General features: G+C 39.0%; 1 protein-coding gene across 8 annotated transcripts in view; it reads left to right on the forward strand.

The window, feature by feature from the left end:
* The window catches only part of LOC150090447 (cyclic AMP-responsive element-binding protein 1-like), a 313,271-nt gene that overhangs the window by 135,783 nt on the left and 154,891 nt on the right, over positions 1-22,597 (forward strand). For 7 of the 8 annotated variants that reach the window (XM_090389889.1, XM_090389896.1, XM_090389891.1 and 4 more), the window contains one exon: positions 16,945-17,139. In XM_090389889.1, coding sequence (XP_090246015.1) covers positions 16,945-17,139 — 195 coding nt within the window. The remainder of the gene's footprint in view (positions 1-16,944; positions 17,140-22,597) is intronic. The other variant, XM_090389890.1, reaches the window with a different exon arrangement.

Raw genomic sequence — 22,597 nt, forward strand, 5'->3', positions numbered from 1 at the left:
CGAAGATTGAAGGCCATCATAAAAGCAAAAGGTTTCAGCACAAAATATTAAATGACACAATAAAAGCTCTTTTTTTTTCTTTTTTGTCTTTAGACAGGTGTCCCGATATTAATGGTAGGGCAGTGTATATTCAGATAGGTATTTTACTGCAAATGTTATGTAGAAAAAAATTAGAAAGTAATTTTTTAAAATAATGTTCGATCGTTTGTTGTGACCTTTTTTTTTTCTTCTTCTAAATCTCAAGTTCCTTAACAATATCACTTTGATTATATCGCTGGGCGCCTCCGTAGCCAAGGTGGGAAGGAGAAGCAGCAGTGCGTAGCACACGCTTCTTGATTAGACCGGGGCTCGAGCCTGTCACCACCAAATACGGAGGATGTGGAAAGGTCAGGGAATGACCACCGCATATCCCCGGAGCAATATGGCTTTAGTTGCTAATGCTCCTAAAAACCAAATAACTAACTAACTAACATTATATCGCTTTCTTCCTGTTTTTCTGCCCATTTTTGTGCAGTTTCTTTTCATTGACATTTTACTGTAAATAAACTGCACAGTTTCGGGCCGATATTATTCTTACCGAATCTGGAGTTAAACTAAATATAATATGAAATGAAGAGAACAAAATATGCCATGGAAAATTGGGTTCACCGAAGCGAATGAGTAAACTCTGTCACTCATGGTTTCCTAATCTAACGTATCATCAGATATACGATGTAAAAAAACAAACAAATAGAAATACTCTCATAACATAGTAAACACTTGTCTCAAGTACTACCATTAGTAAAAGAGAAAAGAAGATGGGCAGGAGCAGCAGTGCGTAGCACATGCTTCTTGATTAGACCGGGGTTCGAGCCCGTGACCACCAAATACGGAGGATACGGAAATGTCTGGGAATGACCACCGCATATCCCTGGAGCAGTATGGGCTTAGTTGCTAATGCTCCTAAAAACCAAAACAAGAAAAGAAGAAAAATCAGTCTTTAAAATTATTCTGGATAACTGACTTCCGGACAACCGACGTTCTACTGTACTAGTCACCTATCAAGAAACTTGATCGGAACTTTTAAGGCATAAATGGACACTTAGTTAATTGATTGAACTTCTTAATGTACTGTTATTTTGAAATTCGACTTAGTGAGAATAATAGCAAAGCTTAACTTATGGTACTCACCTTTGAGGTGAGCACTGTCAGTTAAGCTTTGCTATTATTCTCACTAAGGCATTAAATGGACTGTGTTGATGGCATTCTTACTGTTCTTCAGACAATATACATATAAACTTAAATTGAAAAAGGATGGTGAAGGGTAGATATGCAAAAATTGATTCTTAATAAGCGAATGATTGTTGCGATAAACTTCCATCTGTTGCTGTGGAGGTGGGTAGGAAGAATTAGACAGTCTCTCTCTCTCTCTCTCTCTCTCTCTCTCTCTCTCTCTCTCTCTCTCTCTCTCTCTCTCTCTCTCTGAGGCGCCTCCGTAGCCAGGTGGGAAGCAGCAGCAGTGCGTAGCACACGCTTCTTGATTAGACCGGGGTTCTAGCCTGTCACCAGGCTAGAACCCCGGTTAGAAAGGCTTTTGATACTGTTGCACATGGAAGACTGCTGCACAAATTGGAGCAATGTGGCATTGGAGGCAAATTGCTGCTATGGATAAAGGGGTGGTTGAGGGGGAGAAGACAGAGAGTGGTAATCAATGGACACTGCTCATCGTGGACTAATGTTACTAGTGGAGTCCCTCAGGGTTCAGTATTGGGTCCTTTATTGTTCTCTGTATTTATAAATGATATTGATGATGGTATATCAAGCTTTAATGTCCAAGTTTGCAGACGATACGAAGATTGGCAGGGTTGTCAAGGACACTACTGACACTATGCTGCTGCAACAGGATCTGGAAAGGTTGAGCAGATGGGCTGAGAGGTGGCAAATGAAGTTTAACATTGACAAATGTAAAGTACTACATATGGGAAACAGCAACCCCAGAGCAACGTATGAACTCTGTGGTACTACACTGACAGTGGTAGAGAATGAAAGGGACCTGGGGGTGGTTGTGCAGGCAGATATGAAGTTCTCTGAGCAGTGCAGACGGGCTGCAAGAGTAGCTCATGGTGTACTGTCAATGATATATAGGAATTTTTCTAGCAGGGATAAGGAGGTGATTATTCCCTTGTATAAGGCAATGGTCAGGCCACACCTAGAGTACTGTATACAGGCCTGGAGGCCTCATTTCAAGAAGGATGTAGAGCTGCTGGAACGAGTACAGAGAAGAGCAACAAGATTAGTGAATGGAACAAAGGGGTGCTCTTACGAAGAAAGGCTTAAGTTTTGCGAATTACAGTGTCTGGAGACTAGGCACCAGCGAGGTGATCTGATAGAGGTGTAGAAAGCCTTGAATGGTTTGAGCATGCTCAATGCTGATGGAATTCTTCCTCTTGCTCAGAATAATCACCTGAGAGGGCATAAGTTCAAATTGAGGAAAGACAGATGTAGGATAGATGTGCGGCAATTTGCCTTTAGCCAGCGGGTGGTTGGTAGGTGGAACAGATTTCCATCCCTTGTCGTGGAAGTTGATAGCCTAAATAAGTTTAAGGCTCAGCTGGACAGGTATTTCGAACGAACAGAGGGGTGAAGTGGAAATGGTTATTTTTTATTTATTTTTTTTTTACTTTATTTATTTTTTTGGCTGATGCTGCTTTCTTGCATCAAATGCCTCTACTAATGCTAATACCACCAAATACGGTTGGTGCCTCCGTAGCCAGGTGGGAAGGAGCTGCAGTGCGTAGCACACGCTTCTTGATTAGACCGGGGTTCGAGCCCGTCGCCACCAAATACGGAGGATGCGGAAAGGTCAGGGAATGACCACCGCATATCCCCCGAGCAATATGGCCTTAGTTGCTAATGCTCCTAAAAACCAAATAACAAAAAACCAAATACGGAGGATGCGGAAAGGTCAGGGAATGACCACCGCATATCCCGGAGCAATATGGCCTTAGTTGCTAATGCTCCTAAAAAAACAAATAACAACAACAACAATCTCTCTCGCTCAGGGTAATGGGGGAATTTTTTTTTTTTTGGCTGGTGCAGGATAAGCCTCAGGCTTCCTTGCACCATATGGCTAATAATAATAAATAATATTGGAGGGAATGGACAGATGAAGTGGTGTTTTTTTTTTTTTTTTTTAAATTTTTTTTATTTTTAGGTGCGTTAACATTTGCGTATGAAATTCGTGAAATTTCAAATGAAAGCGTCTTTAAATTTCATGAAACTTATATATTTGGCTCTTTTAAAACGATATGTCCTCATTAAAACTGGATCAATAGAAATCCCGGCAATTATTATTTTTACTTTCCGTTTTTTTTAATACACATTTTAGCCTATGTATATTTTATCGGAAGCAATGGATACTGTGTTATGTTAGTTTCCGTGTGTTGATTGGAGAAATGAATGTGTAATATGGCAGATGCACAGAAACGAAATATTCTCGGTTCTTGCAGAAAATTCGCCCTTTTATTATCGGTTTTTTTTTTGTTATACATTATGAATTTTTATGAAGTTTGCTAACTCGCCTGAAATGTAATGTACTGTGTACATTTCTTTTTTTTCTTTCTTTCTTTTTTTTTTTTTTTTTTTTTTTGGCTGATGGCTTATAAGATTGCTCACTTGCATTCTTTGCCACTATTAATATTGGTACTAACATTGTTACAACTGTTTTGTTGCGTCTTGTCGCTGAAGACTACCAATTATCTCAGTGGTTTTCGACCTTTTTTTTAATAACGGTACCCCTAAGTAATTTTTTTTTTTTTATTTTGCGGCACCCCTACTCAATTTTCTGTCTGTTAGATCCTATTCTCTCTCTCTCTCTCTCTCTGTGTGTGTATATATATATATATATATATATATATATATATATATATATATATTAAAAATATGTTATATGATAGTTATTATAATAATATAATTATAAACAAAATTACATTTCATAAAACACATTATATATATAAAGTACAGGTAGTTCTCGACTTTACGAGTTAATTCGTTCCAAGCGGGCGCTCGTAAAGCGGGGATTTATTTCCCATAGACATAAGGTTAAAAATATTGATTACGTTCTCAACAATGAAATTAATTAGCTAATGTTTAAATAATGATTGATTTATCGAAAGAAATGAAAACGTAGTCTGGAAAATCAAGCAAATTATAATAATAGAGAAATTATTTACGACTTACAAATGTTAAAGAATGTTTATTCTTCATCATCATCGACTAAATGCACACTTGATCACTCATTATTGGCTCGGCACTCGTTAGTTTTTTGCGGAAGCAGTCGCCTTCTTCAGAAATATTTCAAGAGGCGTTTGTTTCCTTTCTGTTCATTCTCTCTTTTCATTATAAATTTTACGATTGCATGCATAAGCATTTTTTAACGGCACACAAATTGCAACTAACACGATTCGCGTGGAGTAACAAGTTTAGAAAGGTTTAAGAAAAAAGAAAGAAGAGAAGATTCTGAAAATTTATTTATGTTTTTTATACGATTGAATATTTCAGTAAAGGGGAAACAAATTTCACCATAATAACGTAAAAAAACACACAATTCCAGCTATCGGTATTTTCGCAAATGCAAGAAGATCGAGTTTACTACCCGTTCATAATTGCTTGCAGTAACAGAAAAACCCAATAAACCGGAAAGTGCAAATTGTTTTTATTGTTTTATGATCGTGACCTCCAGAAATGTGCTTTAGAAAAATATCACAAAGGCGTTCAAAATTGGTTCGTATAACGGAACATATGACGAAGATGAAAGTGCAGTGCATTTTAATGATTTGAATTGGTAACTATCACAATTTACAAACCACGCTCACGACCTTTTATATGGCCTTAAGGTCACGCTCGTGACCTTAACAATGACATTTTAGAGAGATAAATAGCTTAGTTATACAGCGAAAATTCCAACTTCCGAGATCTTGAAACGAATTACCAAAAAACACAATGTGTTATTGGGTTCACATTACGATAGTGTCTCTGGAACTGATTAATATCGTAAAGCCGGGTACACTGTATTGTATAGCTACGCACGTGGTTTGGAATGTGGTATTAATGTTTAACATTCATTTTTTGCAATTAATGTTCATATTTTCGATTTTGTTGTACTTGATACTTGTAAAAAAAAAAAAAACTCGTAAACCCCGGAACTCGTAAAGCGAGAACTGTCTGCATATATAGAACTTGTATATGCGAGAACTGCCTGAATAATAATTTTATTCTTTTTATAGAGTTACTAAGTAAATATTATTATTATTATTATTATTATCTTTATTTTCTCCTAAATTTCTCCTAAGAGCTATTTATTTTCTCCTAAGAGCTAAGAGCTTACAGCTATTAACCAGGGGGTGCACATTCATAGATACAAATATAAGTTATATACATAATTATTCATTTATAATTTATACAAATCATCGTCTTTATAAATTATACAAATTATACATTGTCTAATTATTTATATTATACATATATCATTGCCTTATTTTTACATGACAGGCAGACAGAAAGAGAGTACAAGCATAATTTGCAATTTTACAAGGAATTAGAGAATGTTCACATCTACAGCACTATTTACAGCAGGTAACAGAAAGACAAGACGTCCAATATCAACATAACAGGAGCACCAGTGCAGAGCAAAAACAGTCCCAACCAGTTCATTCTTAATTTCTTGCATTCTCTTTTGTTTTCATCTGTGAGCTTCACTCAGCATTTATAGGTGGAGTAATGCATTCTGAAACATTTCAGTCCTGTACCTCTTCTCTGTGCAAAGCTTTTCTGGGTCTGCTTGAAGATCGTTGTTGATCTTAATGGTGTTAGAAGGAAAAAATCGCCGAAGGCTTTCCAGCTGCGTGAGCATGCTACTGATTGGAGGGGATGATGTTCTATTTGCCCACCTTTGCGTCATGCGGGGCCGAGTCAGCAGGAGTCAGTTTTCGGCGAGTCGAGTCTCCTGGTCAGCAGCTTTGCAAGTGTGAGGATGTTCTTGGTGACAATTATGTGAGACCAAGGCATGACATCCAAGTTGGCATATAAAATGGCTCTTGAGATTGTAAATGGCTGCATTTACAATCTCATTGTAATCCTGTTTAAACAGCTGAGATGGTTAAACAGTGATCCTGTTTAACCATCTCAGCGTCCAGTACTCTAAATCCAGGAAAGCCTTGATGGCGCCTCCGTAGCCAGGTGGGAAGGAGCAGCAGTGCGTAGCACACGCTTCTTGATTAGACCGGGGTTCGAGCCCGTCACCACCAAATACGAAGGATGCGGAAAGGTCACGAAATGACCACCGCATATCCCGGAGCAATATGGCCTTAGTTGCTAATGCTCCTAAAAATCAAATAACAATAACTAACAAACCAGGAAAGCCTTGATGGGCATCTGGGGCAGAAGACCAAATCTGGGATGCGTAGAGAGGGATGGGGCCGAAGCATCTTAAAATATATTGTTTAACAAGGTGAGGGTTCCTGATACCTACCAGTTCCTGTCTGGAGGTCCATAGGGCTGTGTAAGTTTTCTTCTTTACATATCCGAAATGGGGTGCGAAGTTTAGATTTTCGTCCCATTTCAGACTAAGATCAATATGTGTCCTGACTTTTTTTGACCATGCTGCCATTTACGCGTATTGATATGTGGTTCTTTATTACCTTGTTGGTGAAAACCATTTGTGCTGTCTTGTGTTCATTTAGTCAGAGCCCCATGCAATTAAGATATTCTTGCAACTCGGTGATTTTGGAGTTTGCTTCGTTGTTGCGTTGTAAGGACGTGTTTTAGTCATTCGAGGTGATGAAAAATTTCAAGTCGTCTGCATATACGACATTGTTTTTGATTTTGGGTCAGGAAGGGGTGCAGTGCTGTTGCAAAGAGAGTAGCAGAGAGGACACCACCTTGTTGGACTCCCCTGTTGACTTGGAAGGTCTCTTTGGAAATTCCATTTATGGCAGTGATGTGTCTTTCCCTCAAAGAACTCGTTATTATAGCTAATATGTGCCCAGTTATATGGAAATATTTCTCCAAGATGATAGTAATAGCCGAGATGGATATACTGTTGAAAGCGGATGCAACGTCTAAGAAGGCTATATCTAATTGCTGTCTGAAGTTAGGAGGGTGTTGGATTTGAAATGGTCTCCATGAGATTCATGGTAGTAGATCTTTGTGGGATCACTGAATGAAGGTACTCCGGTCTATGCCCGAAGCAGTGATGGTCGATGGTATTTAAAATGGATTTCTCAAATATTTTTTGAAACGAATGTCCAGTTACAATAGGCCTGCAGTCTTTGGAGGATTTAGGATTGTTATTTTTGGGAACAGGTTTAACGAAGTACATATTCCATATCTTTGGAAAGTGGGTTTCACTTATAATTTTGTGGAAAATGTGGATGAGGAGATCTATGATGTATGCACTGCTGATCTTAATCATGAAGAGTGGGAATTTATCAGGCCCAATTGTGGCTTTATTCCTGAGGCTATTCACAGTGGCTTTAATGTCATCTCTAGCGATATTGATTTGAGACAGTTCAGGATAGACCTCTGTCTTCAGTTTGCTGATTGCTTCACGGATTTTCTCTGTGTTGACTTCACTGTCAACTTGATTTTCTGCCAGAGGAGTTCCAAAGGTGGCTTGGGTTCATTCTGAGAAGATGTGCTCGGGCATTATATCTGTACGCCTTTTCTTATTAGATATTCTGCTTCCTTTCTTTAAATGTGATCGCACCATGTCATAGTGAGCTTGACGTTTCAATCAAATGAACCATGCTCTAGCTTCTTTATATCGAATATAATCAGGTGGGTGTTCAGTTTTTTTCCGTTTTCTGAAGAGTTTTTGCTTGTTCTTGAAAGCATATTTTACTTGTGGACTAAACCAGAAATTTGCTGGATCGTAAATTTTAATGTGTTTTGATGCCCCCTCAAGCGCAATAAAGTGAAGTGTATCCGAAAGTGCTTCTAAGGCATTGTCTACGGGGAGTTGGAAGAGATTTTGCCAGTTGAAATTCACGAGCCGTTTCAAAATTACGTCTGGTTTTATATACTTGGTTGAGAAGATAACATCAGCGTTGTTTTCCCACCTCCAGTTCTCTTTTTGTCTACAAGCTTGACTTCTCAGGTTGGCTTGGATTGAGAGAGGGATGTGATCAGAAGCGAAGCGAGTCGTACTGTCAGTTAATGTGATGTCTAGAGCATTATAGTATACCAGGTCAAGGCGCTGTGTGCCTCTTGTGAGGGGTGTTTCAAGTTGTTTCATCGAGAGGGTTTCCATAGTACAATCCAATTTGCTCTTTGCATATTTGTGCTTAGGAAGAGGCACGTTCAAATCTCCCATCACGATAGATTCTACATTTGGGTTCAAGTTTGTGACAAGCCAAGTAAGGAATTCATTTCTGGCTTTGCTGTCATGGTTGGGCGGAAGGTATAGAATACAAATTTATACAATCTTTGTACCTTCTCTGAAGGTTGCTGAGATGACTTCAAAATTTTCCAAGTGTGACTCTTGGTTTTTAATTACAGAGAAATTATTCTTATAGAGTATCATTACTCCTCCTCCTCTTTTGTTTTCTCTTCTTCTTGTAACTCATTTAAAACCAAAATTGTCAGCCAGAGCATTTAGCTGTCTATTATTTTGAAGCCAGGTTTTCTGTCAGGCAGATGAATTTATATTCCGAGCTTAATAGAAAGTTCTGCAAAGTGCGAAGTTTATTGGCTATGCTGCGCACATTTTGAAGGTAAAGAGAGACTCGCATATTTTCTTTCGAGTCTGATGAGGAATTCCTTTCCTTAATTGCTACTGCGCTATCCTAGTTGAGGGCCTCGAAGCACGTTCCCTGAATCGTTTAACCAGGGTGCCACTGGGCCAAATGGTTTTGTCTAGTAATCGTGCTTTGCAATTGATAGGGCATGAGATAGTGAAGGAGGAATATGCTGGATGTCTTGTTCATACTTGTCTTACTTCTACGTCGATACCCATCCCCTCTACGCACATTTCTTTAATGACGCTCAGTGTGATACTGGATTTAATCTGCAAGACGAATAGCTTTCCTCTTGTTTGAACTGAGGTGATGCTGTACCTTTCTGCAAGACAAGGGTGATAATCATGTGGCTGGGATGTTGGAGGATGATCAGTAGGATTGCCATTTGTCCATATGGCATGTTGTTGCTGATGGGCATTTAGGTGAGGGGGGGGGTCCTTTTTAGTGGAATTTTGAGGGGCTGATTTTGTCGGCAGAGAAACAACCTGAGCAAAAGTAGGTTTCTGATTCATGTTTGCCTCTGATGGAGGGGTTGATTTCTTTTTATTGCGATCTTGGTTTGCAGAAGAAGTAGAGCTGGGGATAGTGGTCGCTGGACCATTTTCCAACCTGTGCATACCTTTTTTTGGAGGATTGGTTTTTTGAATTATCAAAAATTTGAGGGGGTAACTGCTCTTTGCAGGGATCAACATCTTGCAACTCTGCTCTACCTTTGAGGGTAGTCATCCGTTGTGATTTAATGTGCGGGTTCTCCATCGATTTCCCTCTTGCAACTTTTGAAATGCCAGCTGGGCAAGCCTGTGGGTTTTCAAGTATTGGGATATTTCATCTGATTGTTCCGTTAATTGCACATAGTTGAGTTAGGACTGTGTCTAATTTATCATCAATTAGTTTCTGTTTGGCTATTAAAGTTCTATTCTGTTCATGCAGTTCATGGTTTTCTTCTTGGATTCCTTGCAGGGTTTTGTGGATCGGAAGAAGGAGTTCCTCGAGTAACTCTTTTAGCTCTTGCAGACTCTTGCAGTCTGCCAAACCCCATGTACTTTTTCTGACAGAATCTCAGTTATCGGTTGATTCATCCACTGCTCATCTCAGATGCCCAAATTATTCGCTGTATGATTCCTTTCGCCTCAAAGGTGGTACTTGTGCATATGTCCGTTCTGATATTCCCTGTCAGAGACTTGGCAATTTGGAATCTCCTCTCTTTGATCTTCTCTGGCTTAAAATCTCTCTACCTCATTGTGTCAAATTCATCTGTTGTCTCTACCGTTCTCCCAACTCCACTAATCACTTGGAGCTCTTTGACTTCCTCTCTTTGCAACTTGACTTTCTCCAGTCCAACTTTCCTAACAGCGAAGTAATTTTCCTTGGTGATTTTAATGTTCACAACTCCAGCTGGCTTCCGTTTTCTAGTCACACCGACCCAGCAGGTCGAGATGCTGAGGCTTTTGCAATTACTAATGACCTAGCACAGATTGTTCATTTACCTACAAGAATACCGGATAATCCTAATCATACAGCCAATACGCTTGATCTTTTTCTCACAAACAACCCTTCTAAGTACACGGTCGAAGTGAGAGGTCCTTTAGGCACTTCAGATCACAACTTGGTGATTGTCTCTTCTCCAATGGAACCTTTATCTCATGGCTATTCCCAACCACGTGTTGTTTGGCATTACAAGAATGCAAAATGGGATGACCTGCGAGACTTCTTTTCTTCTTTTCCTTGGTCGGATTACTGTTTCAAAACTTCTGATGTCAACGTTTGCTCAGATCGTGTCAGTGAAATTATTCTTGCAGGAATGGAATCCTTTATCCCACACTCCACTTTAAAATCTCGTCCTTTATCTAAACCTTGGTTTTCCAATAAATGTGCTAAGGCTGTCCAAGAGAAGAATGTTGCATATCGTAATTGGCTTGTTTCTAATTCTTCAGTTTCATTTTCTGCCTACACCAAAGCTCGCAACAGTTGTAAAGCAGTTATTAACCAGTCCAAACTAGAGTTTGAACAGGCTAAGAGTAGAAAACTTGCTTCTTGCCCTAATGGTAGCCGAGCATTCTGGTCTCTTGCCAAAGCTATTGGCCGCAACTTTTGCCCATCTTTACTCCCACCTCTGTCCAAACCAGATGGTTCTGTTGCCACTTCAGCCAAGGATAAAGCTGACCTTCTAGCATCCCATTTTTCTTCCAGCTCATGTATTAATGATCTTGGTAAAACACCTCCCACCATTCCCAACACGCTCCATTCAATGCCTCCTGTGGTCTTCCGTCAAAAGGATATCAGAAGGATTTTGATGAATCTTGATGCTAAGAAAGCTCCAGGTCCTGATGGTATTTCTCCACTTGTTCTCAAAACCTGTGCTCCTGAACTTACTCCTATTCTTTGCCGCCTTTTTTCACTTTCTTATTCCAAAGGCGTTTTTCCTTCTGCTTGGAAATTTGCTCATATCCAGCCAGTTCCTAAAAAGGGTGACAAATCCCTCCCATCCAATTATCGTCCCATTGCAATTACTTCTACTCTTTCTAAAGTAATGGAGAAATCAATTAACCGCCAACTCTCAAACTACCTAGAAACCTTCCGTCTGATCAACGATCACCAGTATGGATTCCGTCAGTGTCGATCCACTGGAGATATTCTGGCTTATGTTACCCATTTATGGACTAATTCAATGGAAAGGTTCGGTGAAACACAAGTAGTTGCTCTTGACATCTCAAAGGCTTTTGATCGTGTTTGGCATAAAGGTCTTCTAAACAAGCTTCCATCTTATGGTTTGCCAACTGTTTTTAGTAATTGGTTATCCAGTTTTCTCTCTGATCGCTCACTGAGGGTGATGGTAGATGGCTCTCTGTCTTCTAACTTCTCTACTAATGCCGGTGTCCCCCAAGGTTCAGTTCTTTCCCCCACTCTTTTCCTCTTGTATATCAATGACCTTCTTCCATTGACTGGAAATCCTATCCATAGTTTTGCTGATGATAGCACATTGCATTCAACTTTCCATTTTGAGAAACCTTGTCCTGCTCAATCAGTTTCAACTTCTCGAAAATCTGCTACCAATTCCTTAAATGCCGATCTTCAGGTAATTCTCCAGTGGGGCAAAGACAACTTAGTTGATTTCAACCCTTCTAAAACTCAGTCTTGTCTTATATCTCGCAAAAAGGATTCTTCTACTCCTATGCTTATCTTTAGTGACACTCCGATTTCTAGGCAAAATGATATATCTCTTTTGGGGATTACCCTGACTTCTAATCTCTCTTGGCACAAGCACATTACAAATATTGCTTCCTCTGCATCTAAAAAACTTGGTTTTCTCTTTCGCTCTCGGCGTTACTTTTCTTCCAAACAGCTGCTCACTCTGTATAAATCACAAATTCGCCCTGCCATGGAATATTGTTCCCATATCTGGGGTGGTGCCCCCAAAACCTCTCTCCGGCTTCTTGATTCCATTCAGAAGAGGGCAATTAGGTTAATTAATGATTCATCTCTAACAGAGTCTCTCCACCCGCTTTCTCATAGACGCACTGTTTCTGCTGCATGCCTCTTCTACAGATACTTCCATGGGCACTGTTCTTCTGAATTGGCTTCTATAATTCCTGCTCTCTCTTTCAAAACAGTCCGAACACGTGCCGCCACCAGCCAACATCCATTTACTGTCCAACTTCAAACCCACAGAACCAACTTTTCATCTTCCTCATTTATTCATTCAACTGCCGTTTTCTGGAACAACCTTCCTTCATACGTATTTCCTGAAAATTACAATCTACAGAAGTTCAAGTCCAATGTCAACAAATATCTTCTTTCGTCTTCTTAACCTCAAACCCAAGCACGGTACTAAGTACTATAGGTCCTAATACCTCTCGTGTTTGGGGTTCACATAAAAAAAAAAAAAAAAAAAAAAAAAAAAAGCATTTGTGACTCATGCTTAAAGTAATCCTGATCTGTTTTTCTTTCTTGATCATTCCGAGCCTCACTACAGCCTATTTCTTTCACGTAGTCAAGAGTATCATTTCCATCTTCATATGTTTTCTTGTGTTCACAATCGTCTGGGCATGCGTCATAACCTAAGATATCAATTAATGAGCCACTAAGCTTCCCGTTCAGCTCCGTTACTGTGAGGTTGTTGGAAACATGTGGGGAAGGTTCCTCAGTTTCTGAGTCGCCTCTGTCGATGATGTGAGATTCTGCTGCATTCATTTCTTCCTGTTATTCTGTGCTATTGTTCTCGTTGTGGGACCTGCATTTTGAGCAAAGGAATTTCTTTCGTCTGCTTTGATTTAAGCGCATGATGTCAACTTGAGAACAGCAGCTCCCAATGACGCTGCCACATCACGAGCATTTAATGGCGTATTTATTTACAACATTACAAATGCTGCATACTTGTTCCATCATATCAGATGGTTTCTTTTCCATATTTGTAACGATTGAGACTGCAGAAGCATTACTTATATGTTTCACTTAAATCTGGAGCGTTGGCCAGATATTTCACTTATGTCTTGATGAAAGGTGCGGATGCCAGCCAGGTGTACCAATAAGACTAATTGTACTTTGGCAGGTCCTGCCAAAAGCGTCGCCCCCCCCTCCTCTGGGAAAGGGGGAAAAAGTAGGCTGGAACAGATGTCCAGCCCCATTTGCCAGATGGCCTTCCTCAGCTTTCAAGGGAACCGTCCAGGGTTCAGAAGATGTACGTTCCAGTCCTTGTATTTAGGTAGTCCTTTCAGGAGTCACTACACCACGTAGCACTCAGTGGTGCATGGGGAAAGAGACCGTTTGTCATTTCCATTTAGTAATCGTGGTTTTTTCATTTTGTCTAGTCCGGTTTTCTGGTTGTTGTCTTGTCTGGTTTCATCTTGGGGGGGTTGGTGGAAACGTAGGCATTTTGTTGCGTTGTTCTGTATCACCATTTTTATGTCACTCTGTGTAAGGCGATGAGTGTTCTTTGCCTGGTGAAGAGCTGCTGAGCAAAGTTTGTTAGTGCTCCATATTCTTCACTCAAGTCCAGAAAATGTGATTCCATATTTTTTGGGAAGTACTTTATTGTAGTCATTAACCTACATCGCAGGTCCTCATAGTTTGGACAGTTACACATGATGTGTGTCCAACTCTCTGCTTCACCACACATGCATCTTGGGTCTTCTTCCAATCCCATCTGGGCCAGCTTTTCTTTGAAGCCGCCATGGCCTGTCAGTTCATATGATATGTGGAGTCCTGGTTTGAACCAAGTGTGCATTTGCGGGAATATTTTTCCCAGGTCCGGGATGAATTTTTTGATGATACAACCTTTGGTGGTTTCAGTCCAACAACGTTGCCAGATCCTGGTGATGTGGTTCTGAAGCCTATTCTTTTCCTCTTTGCATGGTGTGCTGTTGTTAACCGTGTAATCTAAGAAGGTACAGGGGAGCCCCTTCACTATATGGTATTTGATTCCACTGTTTTCAATTTCCAAGTCTAGGGGAAGGACCCCCCCCCCCCCGTGCCAGGACTTGCAGTGCATTAGTGCTTGTAGTGCTACAGGCTCGTGTGATAGTGAGCAACACAGTTCTTTGGATTGTGTCCAGGGTTCTCTGATTTACAACCATTGTTGTTTTGGTGTACCAAGCCGGAGCTGTATACAAGATGGATGGGAGGAAGAGTGTTTTATAATACAGGTTGAGGGTATGTTTTGATAAACCCCAGTCCCGTTGCATGATTCTTGCTAGTAGGCCAGCATATCTTTTTATTTTTGTGCAAATGTAGGATAGTATATTTTAATTATTAATAACTGGTGTAGGTTACATAAACTGACTGTATCAGGAACCAAAACAAGGACAGTGGTCTTCGAGGGTCATTTTTTGTGTAGAAGACCCCCCCAGTTGTGAGAATGAATGGATCGAGCCAGAAATCAGCAAGGCAATTAAAATATTAGCATTTAGCATTAGTTGAGGTATATGATGCAAGATGTTTTTTTTTAGTTGTTGGCACATCGGCTTCTGTGGCCATAATGCACCTCCCAAGGTTTTTGCATTATACTGTGATACAAGCCCGAGGCGTGATTCGAACCCACGACCTTTGGGTTGCCAGGCAGGCACTTTACCCACCTGGCTAGCCCGGTTGGCATGATGCAAGAAAGCAAGCTTATACAGCATCAGCCAAAAAAAAAAACTTCCCATTTCACCCATCCGGTCGCTCCAAATGTTTGTTTAGTTTAGCCTTATACAGCATAAAATTTATTTAAGCTATCAACTTCCACAACAACAGATGGAAGTCTATTCCAGCAATTAACTACCTGCTGGCTAAAGGCAAACTTTCTGCACATCCATTCTATAACTGTCTTTCCTCGATTTGAATCTATACCCTCTCAGGTTCTTAATCTGAGCAAGCGGAAGTATCCAGTATTATTCAAACCATATCTAGGCGTTATGCTTGGTGAATCTTTAATTTTCAACTCACATAGTATATATCTATCTGGTCTGAAAAGGTGAGGAAATTTATTGGGATTATTACTTGAATCACTAGGGTTGGCTGGGAAATAAAAGGCAAGCTGGTGAACTTATGAATGTGTATTTATCTCGATGGTAACGTATGATGTGCCAATTTTGGTTTGAGCACGTAAGTCAAAGAGTATTTGCTAGGAAGCTCAGATCCATTCAAAAGTGTAATGCTCCTTAGGATTTGCAGGTTGTGTCTGGCAAATTGCTATTAATCTGCATTTGGTATTTTGTAGGTAGGCTTACTCTGTCCGCCGTGGCATTCCCAGTTCTTTTCTGAATAAAGCGGTGGATATCTTGCCAGATCCCAAGAAGGAAAAGGCAAGAATCTGAGATACTCTGGTAAATGTCTAGCAGGAGTGTTTGTGATATAGGACTGATTACACAAAAATTTTCCCGGATATAAGAAATGCAGCCTCAATAAAGTTGAAATGGTTTGCACCAAACTTACCAGCTATGTTCTTATTGTGACTGGTCATGGTTTGATTAATGCAGTGTTGCACGATTTAGGAATCACTGAAAGATCTAGTTGACATTGTGGTGAAAGGAAATCATGGGAAAATATGTACAACTGTAAGGAGTATAGCAATCTAAGAGTTGAATTGGTATCTCGAATGAGTAATCTCAATCTTATGGCAGAAGGCTGCAAGATGAGTACTTTTCCATGAGCAACAGTATCAAAAGCTTTCATGAAATAGAAGAATATGATATCAAAATTATTTTTTTGCATCATTTGGCATTTTGCATTTTCGACTACTCCAAGTGTAATACCACACAGTTGGTATGTTAAGCTGAGATTACTGCAAGGATTATCTTCATGAAATTGCAGCCTATAATACAGGCAAGTAATACACAGTGGCAAGAATAGTGGCATCGCCTCGCTACAAACAAAGTATACCAGATTAAGTCCATTATCCATCTTTGGCAGTCAAGTCTATGTAGGGATTGTAAAGAGGAAGTTGTTCTTGCTCGGCTCCGCATGACACTCCTTTTTGCTGAGGGCTGATGACCCTCCTATATGCGAGCAATGCAACACCATTTTATCCATTCAACGTATTTTGTTTGATTGTACCAGTTTTAGAAATGCTCGTTTTACCATTTTTACCCATCTGACTTAGCCATATACACTCAGTCAGATTTTAAATGACAGTCTCAGCAGTTTTTAAATTTTTAAAATCAATATATATATATATATATATATATATATATATGTATACTCATATGAAATATACAATTTACTTTTACTCTTATACTGATTTTTGTTTATTGACAGGTATCTATATATATGCACTTTTGACGAGGTAACCTTTTTAAAGGTTACCAATCTCATCTTTTTTGAATTTTAACTTTTTCATGTCACAATATAACCTTGCTGTTTTTGCACCACAAAAAATCAAATCAAGCTCGAGTGCAAACACAACTGCAATGTATGTATCACATTTCCACAAATAAATATTCAGTATTTAATTTTATATACATGTAGAAAATGTAATTTTACAGAGGTAAAATTATAATCTTATAATTTTAATTTTTTTCCTTTTTGCTGGAGATTGGTTTTAAAAACTTCTGTTTTGCTGATTGCACTATTTCTTATTATTAGCAAAATTATTATTATCTCATAAATTAGAAGTGATGAACATTTTAAAGATGGAATTACTGTTTCACATTTCTTTGTCTACTCTGACTGTTAACCTTTTATTGCATTTTAGAATGCCATGGAGGCGCTTGTTGAAGATCAAAATACTTCAGTTGTAACTTCTCATCATGGGGGAGAACGAACAGCAAATCCAGCTATGTCACCAAACAGCTCAACTGATGGCTCACGAGCCGTGTCTGCAGGTCAAACAGCACAAGTTAGGGCTAATGGAACAGTGGTCTTCACTTCTCCCGCACAAGTAAAACAGGTTTGCTGCTATAATATTGAGTATTGTTGAATACTGGAACAATTTATTAGAAATTTTAAATAGTTATAGGCAGTTATAGTGCCATTTAACATAATGCCAGCTGCCAGAGACCTCACTAGCATTTTTAAAAATTAAGTATATATTTTTAAATCTTATACTTAATTTTATACACTTAATATTATACACTTATACTTAATTTTATATAAATATAAAATTAAGTATAAGTGTATTTTTATAAACCATTTTTTTTTTTTTTTTTTTTTTATTGTTTTCTGCACAACTACATTTAAATCATCAATTGTTGCTCCCAGCAAACACATCCTGGTTCTGGTCCACCTATCTTTATCTGGTCCACCTATCCCTGGTTCTGGGGGCAAAGACGTTTCACGTGAGCGGGTAGCTAATATCAGGGAAGAGAGCCTAAAAAACTTCAAGGGTTGTGTTAGGGTTGTTAAATATACAAGAACAGTAAATCTTAATTGTTTATACAGTAACGTTAGAAGTGTCGTCAATAAAATGAGCGAATTCGAACTGCTGGTTAAAACAAGTAACGCGGACATAATAGGGCTTACAGAGACGTGGTACCACCCGGAAATTGGGGATGATGAGTTTCAGTACGGCTTGTATAATGTATTTAGGAAGGATAGAGTAGATAGAAGGGGTGGTGGGGTAATGCTTCTTATCAGAAGCAGCCTGAGTGCGACGATAGCTTTCCCGGATTCAGACATTTCACATGCTAGTATAGAGTCTGTATGGTGTGAGATAGTTGGAAACAAAGGTATAATGCGAGTAGGAGTAATCTACAGACCAGGTGATTGTGAAGATTATGACAAAAGCCTCTACATGCAAATGGAATGGGCAAGTAAGCGTCAATGCCTTATTATGGGTGATTTCAATTTGCCTCTAATTGATTGGAGTAAATGGGAAGGAAACTCGACATGGGGAACAAAATTTTTAAATCAACTAGATGACTGTTATTTGTATCAACATGTCAGGGAAAATACTAGAGAAAAGAATATCCTAGACCTCATCATCACACATGAATCAGATGACATAACAGGGCTGACAGTAGAGGAACCAGTAGCAGGAAGTGATCACGGAGTTCTATGGTGGATGATGACGAGAGAGGTAGCAGAAGTAAAAGGCAAAGGAATGGGTTTTAATTTCAGAAGGGGAAGTTACGATGCCTTAAGGTACTACATGGCCTCTATTAACTGGGTAGATATCGCGCTGAGAATGAATACAATTGAACTGTGGTATGCTTTTAAAACATTAATCACAGATGCCTTGAATGCGTATATACCATTAAAAAAATACTCCACGAGAAGGGTTCCAAGTTGGATGAATAGTGAAGTTGCCACATTACTTGAGCAGAAAAAGGTGGCATGGAAAGGTTACAGAGCAATTAAAGTACTGAAGCCTATAACAGCTACAAGGTGATCTGTAATAGAGCCACAGAAAAGGTTCGACAGGCAAAGGCAGTTTATGAGAAATCACTAGCAAACAGAGCAAAGAGGGGGGATAAAGAATTCTTCACCAGATCGGACCTTTACGTAAGAGAAAGGGGATAGTAATAAATACACCAGCTGCCGTTGCAGATGAACTCAACAGTTATTTTGCATCGATATTTACAAATGAAAAGCCTTTTGTGGCAATGGGAAATTGTGGGAGCGAAGTTAAAAAATATGTAATTAATGATATTGAAATTTTGCAACATTATTTAATGAAAAAACCTTCGAGCCTACAGACCAGTAAGGCTCCTGGAGTTGATGGAATATACCCTATAATCTTAAGAGAGGCAGCAAGCGAGTGCATTGAACCATTGAGGCTAATTATGCGAGCATCACTAGACTCTGGGGAGATTCCTTTGGATTGGAAAAGTGCAAATGTATCTCCCATACATAAGGGTGGCTCTAAAAGTGAAGTTGGAAATTATCGACTTGTCAGTCTGACTTCAGTAGTAGGGAAAATCATGGAGGCAATGATCAAGGGTGGAATTCAGGATCATTTGGATCGAATTGAAATTCACAAGGATACTCAGCATGGTTTTGTAAAGGGAAAATCATGTTTAACAAATCTGGTTCGCTATTTCGAAAGGGTCACTCACGAGCTGGATTTAGGGAATAATTTCGACATTGTTTATTTAGATTTCAGCAAAGCTTTTGACTCAGTCCCACATGAGTGGTTGCTTTATAAGCTGGAACAGGTTGGAATCACTGGAAAAATCCTTAGATGGATAGAAGGATGGCTTCAGGGCAGGAGGCAGAGGGTTGTGATAAATGGCTATTCCTCAGATTGGGTTGATGTAAGAAGTGGGGTTCCCCAAGGATCAGTATTAGGACCACTGTTGTTTTTAATTTTCATAAACGACATTGATGAAGGGATAGAGGGCGTGATGTCTAAATTTGCAGATGATGTTAAAATTGGTAGAGTAGTTAATGATCACTGTCAAGCTGAGCTTCTTCAGAGAGACCTAGATAGACTTCAAGAATGGTCAGAAAAATGGCAGCTGTGCTTTAATCCAACAAAGTGTAAGGTATTACACCTGGGAAACAGTAATCCCAAAAAAACTTATTCACTTGGTGGAGTTCAACTAAACCCAGTACTGGAGGAAAGGGACTTGGGTGTTACGATACGGTCAGACATGAAATTCTCTGAGCATTGTAAACAGGTTGCAAGGAAGGCCCATGGTGTCCTATCGATGATCTATCAAACTTTTGCAAGTAGAGATAGGGACGTGATAATCCCATTATATAAGGCTTATGTTAGACCACACTTGGAATACTGTGTTCAAGTATGGAGACCGCACCTAAAGAAAGACATCGAGCTTCTTGAAAGGGTGCAAAGAAGGGTAACTCGCCTGGTGAGATCGGCAAAAGGGCGTCCTTATGAAGAAAGACTTCGAATATGTGGGTTGCAGAGTTTGGAAACTAGACACCTTAGAGGAGATTTGATTGAGGTGTTTAAGGCTCTGAGAGGCATCAGTAAAATGAATGAGGACAAAATTTTCAAGATTATAAATGATGCTAGAACTAGGGGACATAAATTCAAGTTACTGGGGGAAATGTTTAGATTGGACTGCAGGAAGTTTTATTTTAGCCAGCGAGTTATAAATTACTGGAATAAGTTGCCTTCATGGGTGGTAGAGGCCGACAGTTTGGGGAAATTCAAAGGTCATCTGGATAGTACTTTCGGGTAAGGGAAGCATAGGATGATAGGTTTAATTTCCTTTTTATTTATATTTTATTTTATTATTTTATTTATTTATTAATTATTATTATTTAGTTATTTATTTTATTTATTTATTTATTTTTTGTTTTTATCATTGTTTTGTTCGGATTTTTTTTTTTTTTTGGCTGGTGCAGCATAAGCCATAGGCTTTCTTGCACCATGCGGCCGTTACTAATACTAATTACTAATACTAAATTACAGAAAATGATATCCATTTACAAAAAATGTTACCCGACAATAGAGTCCTCCAATAAAACTAAATCTCTTTCAACTAGAGCAGTTTGCACATGACTGTTTTTTTCTGTGATATGAATCGGGGGTGCATCACTTGGGCTCACCAATTCTACTGTAGGCAGTCATAGAGAGTAGATGTGTTTTAATCGGGTATGACATGATAACTGAACTGGATTAACATCGTGTTTGGTAGACAACATTTTTGTTCAAAATTTTTAAAAATTTTATTTCTGTAATTTTAAAATCTTTTTTCAGTAGTTTCATGAAATTAATTTCTGTAGTATTTTGTAAATTTAATCCTTAACTTTTGTTAAGTATTTCTCCTAATTTAAATTCCTCCCAATAACTTGAACTTCATTTAACTTCACTAGTGGATAAGGTTTTTGGCGTACAATTTAATTTTTGTTATACATTTTAAATTTTAATTCTGTAATAAATTGTAAATTTAAATTTTGTAATCTTTCTTTAGTTCAAATTTTGCTTAAATAATGGTTGTTTCAAGATGCACTTACAATACAAAGTCCAAGGACATCATAATTCCGATGGAATGCCTGCAGGTATTTCCGGTGTCAGTCACCAGTTCGTGGATTGTATAGCCTGAGGTATGTGCCAATGATTCTTTTCTTTGCACCTGATGAAGAAGTGTACTGATCTCAAATTAGAACTTGGTGCATTGCGAGAAGAAATTTAGTCACTAAAGAAACCGTTGCTTGCCCTAAGTAACTAGGAGCTCATCAGGCACTCAAGTATACTGGGATCTGCCAAATGATGCACCCCAGATTCAGGTTGCAGAAAATAATAGTGAACTTCATAGCAGTTGACTATTTTGACTGGTCTGGCTGAATGAGATTTGGTTTTATTTGGGACTCTGTTGTCAGGGAAATGTGTTACATTTTTTGTAATAACGATAGGTGGACCAGGGTGTGCTTGCTGGAGCAAAAATGATGATGTTACGAACACATTGTCAGATTTCAAAGGGGGTAAAGAGAGCTTTATTATTCATGTGGGGACTAACAATATTAAACAAACATAACCTTGACCATTTGTTGGATAAATATAGGACCATACTGAAAAAAAATGCCACAAGTTGGGTCAGAATGCATATGTGTCTGCAATTCTGTACAGACACGATAGGAGGAATTATATGCTGAAAGCCTTGTTCATTAGCTCAATACTTGAGAGAATCTGCAAAGGGTGGGGGGAGGGGTTTGGAGGAATTTTATTCAACATGGCCCACACTTGTAGGTAGAAGGAATCTGTTTGTAGAGAGTATTCATTTGTGCCATGGAATAGGACTGTGTGAATGAGGCTGAGCCATATGAAATTAGTGATTTTTAAATTACAGATGGGGGGGGTGAATTTTATTCAACATGGCCCACACCTGTAGGTAGAAGGAATCAGTTTGTAGAGAGTATTCATTTGAGCAAAGGTTTTTTTTTTTTTTTTTTTTGATTTGGTAGTTGTTGGCGCATCGGCTTCTGTGGCCATATTGCACCTCCAAAGGTTTTTGCAGTACTTTGATCCAAGCCCGAGGCGGGAATCGAACCCGCGACCTTTGGGTTGCCAGGCAGGTACTTTACCCACTCGGCTAACCCGGTCGGCATTGAGCAAAGGTGATGCAAGCATTTTTGCCAGTATCATTAAGGACACCTTAATTAAGGGTTCAGGGAAACTGCTAGTTTGGGGGAGAAGGGTTATATTGATCCACATTTATCTGATGATATGGGTCAAAGTAATGCTTGCACTCAAGTTCAAGAATTCTTGTTTGTTGCTGCTACTCTGATGTTGGCAAGATGTTCTGATGGTAATGTTTCAAATGAGTGGAATGATAAAGATAAAGGAAACAACCATAAATAACTTCAAGGGATATTTCAAGATAGTAAATTATAGAAGGATAGTTAGTTTTAGCTGTGTCTGTTATTATGTCAGGTGTCAATAATATGGCTAAGTTCAAACTCCTGGTTAGGACAAATAATTCTGACATAATAGGGCT

This window comes from Mastigoproctus giganteus, chromosome 2, assembly GCF_048544385.1.
Source record: "Mastigoproctus giganteus isolate SK-2022 chromosome 2, ASM4854438v1, whole genome shotgun sequence".
Taxonomy (NCBI): Eukaryota; Metazoa; Arthropoda; class Arachnida; order Uropygi; family Thelyphonidae; genus Mastigoproctus; species Mastigoproctus giganteus.